The 10,699-nt window shown below is 55.1% G+C and overlaps 1 protein-coding gene across 2 annotated transcripts; it reads left to right on the top strand.

Moving 5' to 3' along the window:
- The first annotated feature begins 1,574 nt into the window (after nt 1–1,574).
- On the top strand, nt 1,575–10,662 carry RAB3A (RAB3A, member RAS oncogene family). Of its 2 annotated transcripts, none has more exons than XM_004060292.5 (5): nt 1,575–3,625; nt 4,780–5,007; nt 7,058–7,176; nt 8,660–8,784; nt 9,811–10,662. In XM_004060292.5, the coding sequence occupies exons 2-5, from the start codon at nt 4,780–4,782 to the stop codon at nt 9,999–10,001; spliced, it is 663 nt and encodes a 220-aa protein (XP_004060340.1). In that variant the 5' UTR covers nt 1,575–3,625; the 3' UTR covers nt 10,002–10,662. The 2 variants fall into 2 exon arrangements, with proteins under 2 accessions (XP_004060340.1, XP_055228140.2); XM_055372165.2 differs by lacking the exon at nt 1,575–3,625 and adding an exon at nt 3,963–4,065.
- The last annotated feature ends 37 nt before the right edge of the window (nt 10,663–10,699 follow it).

The raw sequence follows: 10,699 nt of genomic DNA, 5'->3' as shown, positions 1-10,699 counted from the left end.
TGCGTCTCGCCTTGTCGCACAGGCGGGAGTGCAATGGTGTGATCTCGGCTAACTGCAACCTCTGCCTCCCGGGTTCAAATGATTCTCCTGCCTCAGTCTCCTGAGTAGCTGGGATTACAGGTGCCCACCACCATGCCCAGCTAATTTTTGTATTTTTAGTAGAGACTGGGTTTTCACCATGTTGGCCAGGCTGGTCTTGAACTCCTGACCTCATGATCCGCCTGCCTCGGCCTCCCAAAGTGCTGGGATTACAGGCATGAGCCACTGCACCCAACCCTAGAATATTCATATTTCTTATAAATGAATATTCATATGTTCTCCTTCAGTTTGAGCCAAAGGCATTTGTCCCTCTCCCCTTACTGACTGCATCTGCTCTGGCCACACTGCAAGCCTGGTTCCACCACAGGGCCTTCAAACAAGCTGTTCCCACTACCTGGAATGCTTCTCTCTCAGCCCCCACCCTCACCCATTGGGTTTTTGTTTTTATTTTTGTTTTAGACAAAGTTTCGCTCTTGTTGCCCAGGCTGGAGGACAATGGCGCCATCTTGGCTCACTGCAACCTCTGCCTCCCGGGTTCAAGCTATTCTCCTGCCTCAGCCTCCCAAGTAGCTGGGATTACAGGTGACCACCACCATGCCCGGCTAATATTTAGTAGAAATGGGGTTTCACCATGTTGACCACGCTGGTCTTGAACTTCTGACCTCAGGTGATCCACCCACCTCGGCCTCCCAAAGTGCTGGGATTACAGGCATGAGCCACCACACCTGGCCCCCCTATTGGGTTTTAAGTTAGTGTCTTCTTCTCCGAGAAGTCGTCCCTGGACCCGTATCTGGGATACTTTTTTTTTTTTTTTTTTTCTTGAGACAGAGTCTCCCTCTATCACCTAGGCTGGCGTGCAGTGGTGCCGGTGATCTCAGCTCACTGCAACCTCCGCCTCCCTGGTTCATGCGATTCTCATGCCTGAGCCTCCTGAGCAGCCTCCCGGGACAGGCACCACCACACCAGGCTAATTTTTGTATTTTTAGCAGAGATGGGTTTTCACCATGTTGGCCAGGCTGGTCTCGAACTCCTGACCTCAAGGTCAAGGAGTGATCCTCCTGACTCGGCCTCCCAAAGTGCTGGTATTACAGGCATAAACCACCGCACCTGGCCACATTTTTATTTTTATTTGTCTAGTGTAGACGATAGGGTAGGGCTGCGGGGAAGCCTCTGGACTTTCCTCTGAGTGGGGCCGGCCTGGAAGCCTAGCCCGTTCTCCCACCAGCTCTGTCTCCCCTGCCACAAAGAAAATGCCCCAAGCCCGCAGCCCCTCCCCCAGCTCAACCATTTCTAATTCCAGAGCCCAATGCTGCTCTGGACAATCAAGGGCTTGCATTCTTTTTAAATTTAAATTAAGTAATTAATTTTTTGAGACAGCGTCTCACTCTGTCGTCCAGGCTGGAGTGCAGCGCGATACGGTTTCCTACAGCCTCGACCCCCTGAGCTCAAGTGATCCTCCTACTTCAGCCTCGGGAGTAGTTGGGTCCACAAGCACGCGACACCACATCCAGCTAATTTTTAAATTTTTTGTAGAGATGGGGCCTCCCTATGTTACTCAGGCTGGTTTCCAATTCCTGGGCTCAAGCGATCCTCCCGCCTTGGTCTCCCAAAGTGGTGGGATTACAGGCGTAAACCTCCGCACCCGGCTATTTTTACTTTAAAATACTAAGTCAGTGACGGAAGCTTCCGCACATTCTCGTGGCTCACTTTTCTCTTCCTGGGGAAAAAAGACAGGAGGTATTTCCGAGAGAGCCACCCATGTAGGAAGCGTGCCTTTGGGCGATCAGGGAGCTGAGCAACCGAAAAACCTCCTCCCCTCCAAGGGGGCGGCAGGCCAGGGCCTGGACCAGCTGCCCTGGAGCCCCCCACAGAGCACGGACTACCGCGTGGGCGCGGAGGGCAGGGAGAATGGGAGGTGGATTTCTTTTTATTTTTTGTTTTTCTGAATTTTCCCAATTTCTCTGCAGTGGATTGGTGATACTTTTATAGTCCAAGTGGGGGAGGAGGGAGCAAACATGTTACCCTAAAAAGAAAAAATAAATTTCCCAAATGTAAACGGTGCGGGGACTTGGGGGTGGGCGTCCCAGTACTCCCAGGGCACTGGGGGCGGGCTAGGGACGGGGTTGGCGGCGGCTGGGCCTCGAGGCGCTAAGTTATTCTGGTCTCTCGGCGCCTCCGCAGCTGGCGAGCTTTTTATAAACAGGACGAGTCACCCCCCGCCACACACACACGCTCCAGCCCCGCCTACTGGGAGGGGTGGGGGGAGAATCTAGGGGATCAGGACTCTCCTGGGGGCCACACACCCCTGGAGGGTTTGAAAGCTGGAGTAGGGGGAGCAGGAGACCCAAAGTGGGGGCTGGGGTTTCGGGCTCCTCCCCCCTCCCCAAATTCTGACTTCCTTCCCTGAAGATTTGGAGGAATAAAAGATGGACCATCTTAGCTCCCAAAAGGCTCCATTCTCTGAGTTTTGCTTTCCCAGGATGGAGGGAGGGGGTCTCCCAGCCCCCGGGTCTTTGAATCCGAGCTTTGAAGAGCTGGAGGCTTCGGCTCGTGCCCTCCCTGTTTCCCGGGGCATTTACCGCAGGCTTTAAGGGGTTTCCGGGACAGGTCGCTTCTCTGTCCCTGCTAAACCTTTTCTTCGAATTTTCCTCTTGATGACGGGGCGCAGGGAGGGGAGGGAGTTCCCAGAGAGTCCATCAGCCCCTTCCTCCTTTTCTGGGAATCGTGGGGAGGGGAGGCTCTCTTGACCTCTACTTCTTTCTTTTCAAACCTCAGAAACGGGGGAGAGGTGGAGTCTTTACTAGCCCCTCCCTCAGTGGGGGGGGGGGTCTTACGCCTCGGGAATGGGACAGGGGTCCCTCTTGACCCCTGTTTATTCTTTTGTATTTATTTTCAACCCCATATATGTGAGGGCATAAAACATCTCTTGGGCCCCGATTTTTCTTTTCTGCAATTGGGAGTCAGGGGCATTTAACAGGGGTCACAGCACCTTGGACTAGACGGTGGCCTCAAGAGTCCCCTACCTGGGGTGGGTGCGGGCGGGTAAGGGAACCGCCCCTCGAAGACCGGGGCTCAGCCAAGGCCTCAGCCTCTCGGCCCTTCAATCTCCCAGATGCCACCATTGGACAAGAGGAGGGGGTAGACAATCGCTGATTGGCTACTCCGCCCGTCGCTCGAGGGCTTAAGCCAGTGAGAGAACGCTGAGGGGCCCCGCCTCTCCGAGGCGGACAGGAGGCGGACGAGAGGCGGAGTCGGCCCCCGCGCCGCTCCCGCCCCTACAGGATGCAAACGCTAGGCCCCGCCCCATTTGCACGTCAATCTGCTCAGGAGCCCTGCCCCATCTGGTTCTGCATGCGTCAATGGGCCACATCTCTACGCGCGGCTCCGCCTCCGGATGGCGTCACGGCTTATCTACATGTGAGGCTCCGCCCCTCCCTTTGCAGGACGTCACGGAGGACTGCAGGGGCCTGAGCCGCTGCTGCCGCCGCCGCCGCGCAGCCCCACATCAACGCACCGGGGTCCTGTCACCGCCACCGCCAAAAAAGTCACCGCCGCTAGGGTCGCCGTTGCATCGGTGCAGGGCAAGGTGAGCTCCTGGGCAGCCGGGTGTGCTCAGGCTCCGAGCACCTGCATAACCTTCATTTGACTGATGGGCTGATGGAGGTGGGGGACGAGGTTGACTAGGGTTGAATGGGGGGAAGGATGCGGCGGTCGCGAGGCTGGGAATGGGTAGGGCCCGGGCGCCCCACTCCTGCCTGATCCTCACCACTAACCCCCCCAACCCCCCTCCTCTGCGGCGGAGGGGGAGGGGAGCCGAGCTCCTTGCGGGAAGCTGTGCGCGCGGGAGGCTTTTGCGTGCGCGTGCGCATGGTGTGCACACGCGTGTGCGCGCCTGCCTGTGTCAGCGGGTCTGTGTGCACCCTTGCTTGTGTACCTGGATATGCTCGTGTGACGCCGTGGGGGTCTGGGCCTAAGTGTGTGCGCGTTGCACGCGCGTGGAGAAGGACGTGTGGACCGCCTGTGCAGGTATGGCCCGTGCATACAAGCACGGGGATCCGTGTCCGTGTGGGTGATGTGCACACGCCTGCATGGGTGGAGGGGCCTGTGCGCACGGGTGGTTTGCACATTTCTATAGGCGAGTCGGTGTGCAAACAGGTGTCTGTGTCTTTGTCCTGTGCACCTCAGTGCGTTCACACACTCCTGTATGTACGGATGAGCGTGTTTGAGGCTGTGTGCACGTGAGCGTGTGCATGCCCCGCCTGTATCATGTGATGCAGCGGCCTTGGCTGGAGCTCTCCGGCCTGGAGGTTTGCGGGGAGCGGGGGCTGCAGATGCGCGTCCTCGAGGGACCATGCACGCGGTGCACGTGGGGCCGCGCGGCCGGGTTCTGAGGACCATGGAAGATTGATGGGGGGCGGAGCCAGCCGCAGTCACCCCCTCCGGGCTCAGCCCTGGGTTTAGGGTTACAGCCCCACCTGGGCACCTGCCCCTTGGAGGGGGCTGCTGGGGTGTCCCCATCGGCGACCCTCTGAGCCCCTCCTCTGAAACGCCCAGGATTTCAAGGTCACAGGCTGCCCTCTGCTGGGGGCACCACCGATTAATACTGGGGCTCCTGATGGGATAAGGGTGTCCTCCATACACCGGCCGTTTTCTGGAGCCCTTGCCATCTTCTGCCTGGGCTTGGGCACATGAGGATGGAGAGAGCCGCGCTCACGGCTCTGCTACACCTGGTATCCCCAGATGGCATCCGCCACAGACTCGCGCTATGGGCAGAAGGAGTCCTCGGATCAGAACTTCGACTACATGTTCAAGATTCTCATCATCGGCAACAGCAGCGTGGGCAAGACGTCATTCCTCTTCCGCTATGCTGACGACTCGTTCACGCCTGCCTTCGTCAGCACCGTGGGCATCGACTTCAAGGTCAAGACCATCTATCGCAACGACAAGAGGATCAAGCTGCAGATCTGGGTGGGTCCCAGCTGGAGGGCTCCGGCCCGGCTCGGTTGGATTCCCGTACTTGGAAAAGCAGCCCCAACCTCGTCTATCTCTTTCCTGACTGGAGTCATTCACTTACACACTGGGCATTTATCAGGTGCCCACTGTGTACCAGGGGCAGAAACAGCATCTGTATTCTCCCATAAGCACCTAATCCTGGTCCCTCAGTTTCCCCATCTTCAAGTTCTTCCATGTATGAGGTTTCAGCTGGATCTTGGTCCCCATTCTCTTTTTTTGTTTGTTTTTTGAGACAGGGTGGTCTTGCTCTGTCACCTAGGCTGGAATGCAGTTGCGTGATCATGGCTCTCTGCAGCCTCGACTTCCCAGGCTCAAACCATTCTTCTACCTGAGCCTCCTGAGTAGCTAGGACCATGGGCTCCTACCACCACGCCTGCTGATTTTTTTCTTTTTTGTAGAGACAGGGTCTGGCTATGTCTGCCAGGCTGGTCTTGAACTCCTGGGCTCAAGCGATCCTCCCACCTCAGCCTCTCAAAGTGCTAAGATTACAGGCATGAGCCACCCCACCTGGCCTTGTTAGTTTTAAGAGACAGAGTCTCACTCTGTTGCCCAGGCTGGATTTGAACTCCTGGGCTCAAGCAATCCTCCCGCCTCAGCTTCCCAAGTAGCTGGGAGTACAGGCAAGTGTCAGCTTCCTTTAGTTTTTAAACCTACAGTTAAATTCTCTCCATCTTCATCTGGCTTGATTTTTCTCCTTGGTCCTTGTCACTCTCCAATATAGGATACATTTATACCGTTATTTTCTATTTCCCACACTGAGTGTCATTTAGCAAGGGAAGTGCCCATCTTGTTAACAACTGTGTCCCCAGTGTCCAGTTCAGGGTGTGGAAAAGATCAGTGCCCAGTCCATGTTTGTTTATTTCTTTGTTTGTTTTTTGAGACAGAGTTTTTGCTCTGTCACCCAGGCTGGAGTCCAGTAGCGCAATCTTGGCTCACTGAAACCTCTGCCTCCCGGGTTCAAGCGATTCTCCTGCCTCAGCCTCCTGAGTAGCTGGGATTACAGGGGCTCACCACCACGCCCAGCTAATTTTTTTTTGTATTTTTAGTAGAGACAGGGTTTCGCCATGTTGGCCAGGCTAGTCTTGAACTCCTGACCACAAGTGATCCACCTGTCTTGGCCTCCCAAGGTGCTGGGATTACAAGCATGAGCCACCACGCCTGGCCTCTGTTTTTTTTTCTTTCTTTCTTTTTTCTTTTTGTTGTTGTTATTGTTTTGAGACGGAGTCTCGCTCTTGTCACCCAGGGTGGAGTGCAATGGCGCGATCTCGGCTCACTGCAACCTCTGCCTCCTGAGTTCAAGCGATTCTCCTGCCTCAGCCTCCTGAGTAGCTGGGATTACAGGTGCATGCCACCACGCCGAGCTAATTTTTGTATTTTTAGTAGAGACAGAGTTTCACCATGTTGGCCAGGCTGGTCTCGAACTCCTGACCTCAGGTGATCCACCTGCCTTGGCCTCCCAAAGTGCTGGGATTACAGGTGTGAGCCACCACCACACCCGACCCCCCGTTTGTTTTTTGAGACAGGGTTTCACTCTGTCACCCAGGCTGAACTGCAGTGGCGCGATCTCACCTCACTGCAACCTCTGCCTCCTGGGCTCAAGCAACCCTCTCACCTGAGCCTCCTGAGTAGTTGGGACTACAGGTGTGAGCCACCACACCCTGTTAATTTTTGTACTTTTTGTAGAGATGGGGTCTTGCTATGTTGCTCAGGCTGGTCTGGAACTCCTGGGTTCAAGCCATCTGCCCACCTCAGCCTCCCATAGTGCTGGGATTACAGGTGTGAGCCACAGCACCTGGCACAGTACGTTTGGTGAATGACTCTGTGGAATAATGGAGCACTCATATATTCTGAGCACTGGTGACCCAACCTGCTCTTCCTGACACTTTGTGCCCCTGGGCAAGCTCCTGCTTCTCCCAGGGGGCTGAACTGGATGATATCAGAGCTCATTTCCTCTTCGAGGGCCTTATGTGCGGGTCCTCTCTGACCTTCATCTCTTCCTCCCTAGGACACAGCAGGGCAAGAGCGGTACCGGACCATCACCACCGCATACTACCGGGGCGCTATGGGCTTCATCCTCATGTATGACATCACCAACGAGGAATCCTTCAATGCAGTGCAGGACTGGTGAGTGTACCCCACTTGCTCTTTTTTTTTTCTTTTCTTTGAGAGAGGGTTTTATTCTGCCACCCAGGCTGGAGTGCAGTGGCACGATCAGGGCTCACTGCAGCCTCGACCTCCTGGGCTCAAGTGATCCTCCTGCCTCAGCCTCCCAAGTAGCTGGGACTACAGGCATATACCACCACACCGGCTAATTTTTTTTGTATTTTTAGTTGAGATGGGGTTTCCTTATGTTGCCCAGGCTGGTCTTGAACTCCTTGGCTCAAGTGATCTGTCCACCTTGGCCTCCCAAAGTGCTGGGATTACAGGCGTAAGCCATCGCTTCTGGCCTTCCACACTCATTCTGGGGCCACTGTCTCTGAGCCAAACTTTCTTCAAAAAATAATAAATAAAACGTAGGGGTCAGAGAAGGATTTCAGATGGAAAAGTAAAACTATAACCGTATAGAAACAAATATCTGCAAGTGTAGGGTGGAGAATATAGAGACTATAAGGAGAGTTGGCATGGCCGGGCACGGTGGCTCACACCTATAATCCCAGCACTTTGGGAGGCTGAGGCAGGTGGATCACCTAAGGTCAGGAGTTCGAGACCAGCCTGACCAAGATGGAGAAACCCCATCTCTACTAAGAATGCAAAAATTAGCCAGACGTGGTGGTGCACACCTGTAATCCCAGCTACTTGGGAGCCTGAGGCAGGAGAATCGCTCGAACCCGGGAGGTGGAGGTTGCAGTGAGCCAAGATTGTGCCATTGCACTCCAGCCTGGGCAACAAGAGCAAAACTCTGTCTCAAAAAAAAAAAAAAAAGGAGAGTGGGCATAGGTTAGAGATTGCAAACATTTCAATTTTCTGCTCAGAAGTAATAACTTTAAAAAAAAATTTCTGGGTTGGGCACAGTGGCTCATGCCTATAATCCCAGCACCTTGGGAGGCCGAGGTGGGTAGATCTTGAGCTCAGGAGTTCGAGTCCATCGTGGCCAACATAGTGAAACCCTGTCTCTACTAAAAGCACAAAAAATTACCCAGGCATGGTGGCTCATGCCTATAGTCCCAGCTACTTAGGAGGCTGAGGCAGGAGAATCACTTCAACCTGGGAGGCAGAGATTGCAGTGAGCCTAGATCGCGCCACTGCACTCCAGCCTGGGCGACAGAGCAAGACTCTATCTCAAAAAAAAGAAAATTTCTGGGCTGGGTGGCTCATGCCTGTAATTCCAGCACTTTGAGAAGTGAAGGCAGGCAGATACTCCAGCCTGGGCAACAGACCAAGACTCTATCTCAAAAAAAACCCCAAAACACAGAAACAATAATGGGTCAGTCGGGGGCTGGAGTGGGGTGAAAGAGGGGCACATTGGGGGAAAGGATGGTGGGGAGGATGGAGGGGCAAGCTTCTGGGTCTTTCTTCCTCGGACAAGGACACAGGCTCCACATCAGCCCGTCAGGGTGGAGCTGGGATCCTCCAAGCCCTGACCTGCCCCCATTGGTGCCTCCTATAGGTCCACCCAGATCAAGACCTACTCATGGGACAATGCCCAGGTGCTGCTGGTAGGAAACAAGTGTGACATGGAGGATGAGCGGGTGGTGTCATCAGAACGTGGCCGGCAGCTAGCTGACCACCTTGGTGAGTGCCCAGCTGGGCTGGAGACCCACAAGTCTAGAAAAAGGACACTAAGAGAGGGGAGGGCACACACCCAAGGTCTTACAGCTAAAGCCAGGTAATTCACACTTTCTGCAAACTAGCCTTCATCCAGGAGCCATTTGAGTTGGATCCTGAGGGATGTGTAGGAGTTCGCCATGCAGAAAGTTTAGGGATTTATTCTGACACTCACCGTCCAACGCTTTGTTGGGTGTTGCTGGGCTCAAGAGGCATCTAGGGGTGCCTCGAGGGACCCCTGAGGTAGAGGGAGGGACCTGGATGGGAGGAGCACATGAGAGGAGCCAGGCTTCCTGGAGTGGTGGGTAGTGAAGAAGGGTCTTTCAGGCAGAGGAAACAGCTTGGGCAAAGGCTTGCAGTGAGAAAGATCCTGTGTGTTTTGGTAATAATTTCACAAGACTGGAACATGAGGGTCAGCTGGAGGAAATGTGGCCGATCATAGAGGGCCTCAACCATGTGCTGAGAGGCTGGGACTCTTTGGAGGGCAATAGGGAGTCACAGAGGGTGTGTGAGCAGGGGGAGGTCACAGCTGGATTTGAGTGTCAGAGCCTTCCAGGGCCAGTGCATGGGGCTGGGCTGGACGCTGCAGGCATGTCTTGCCAGGTCCCTAAGGACAACGAGACACAATTTTAGGAAGGAAGGGCAGGAGGCCAGGTGCGCTGGCTCACACCTATAATCCCAGCAATTTGAGAGGTGGGGGTGGAGGATCACTTGAGCCCAGGAGGTCGAGACTGCAGTGAGCTATGATCACGCCACCATACTCCATCCTGGGCAGCAGAGCAAGGCCCTGTCTCAAAAAAAAAAAAAAAAAAAAAAAGCAGGAAATGCAAAGCTGACCCAGTTCCATGTTGCTTCTCTGCGGGATTTGTCAGTACCTTCAATAAGTTGCTTGGCACTGGGAATCTCCAGGTGTTCCCTTTCCTCAGAGAAGCATCTCTGGGAGTTGGCATAGGGCGTGGCCAGGGTCCTCATCCCTGCCTTCTCTGACCACAGGGTTCGAGTTCTTTGAGGCAAGCGCCAAGGACAACATTAACGTCAAGCAGACCTTTGAGCGCCTGGTGGATGTCATCTGCGAGAAGATGTCCGAGTCGTTGGACACGGCGGACCCTGCGGTCACAGGCGCCAAGCAGGGCCCACAGCTCAGTGACCAGCAGGTGCCACCGCACCAGGACTGCGCCTGCTGAGAGCCACCCCACCCCCTTTCCCTTCTTCCCTGTCTTCCCCACCTTCCCCCAACTACCCGGGCCTGACCCGGCCCCTACCAGCCACAGGCACAAGACCCCTGCTCCTGACTTAGCCCGTCACCCTTATTTATTATTGTAGCTATTTATTTATTTATTGAAGATGTCCCCCAGGGGCCCAGGCTCCCCTGCCCACCCCAAGCCCTGCCCATCCTGTACATATAGCCCTTTCCCCACTCAGCCGTGGTGTCTCGTGGCCCCGTGAACTCACCGCTCACCCTCCTGAACCGCCCCCCCGCCTTTTTTTTAAATTCACCCCCATCCACAGTTGTCAGTTGTGAAGAGGGGCCAGATGACACCCTAAAGCAGGCTGATCGGGCAATGGGAGGTGGCCAGGCCTGCCAGCGCCTCGGCTCTGCCGCGGTGGGCCGAGGCCACTGTTGGGGGTTTCCCTGTGTGGACCATGGGGGTCAGAGTCTGGCCTGCCAGGCTCCTCTCCCCATTTTCTCTTTTGGTGGGGGGGTGTGCTGTGGGTATTCACCACCCTGGGAACCCCCCCGCCGACCGGACCTGTTCTGACCTCATGAGTGTCAAACGTGCCCCCCAGTTCCTTAGCAGATGTCATGACAACACTACACACACCCAATAAAGCGAATGGACCATCCATGTGTGTCCCTGTGAGCACCGGGCCCTGCCCAGCC

Source organism: Gorilla gorilla, chromosome 20, assembly GCF_029281585.2.
Source record: "Gorilla gorilla gorilla isolate KB3781 chromosome 20, NHGRI_mGorGor1-v2.1_pri, whole genome shotgun sequence".
Lineage (NCBI taxonomy): Eukaryota > Metazoa > Chordata > Mammalia > Primates > Hominidae > Gorilla > Gorilla gorilla.
Note: the sequence above shows the minus strand (reverse complement) of the source record. Positions and strands in the feature narration are given on the sequence as shown.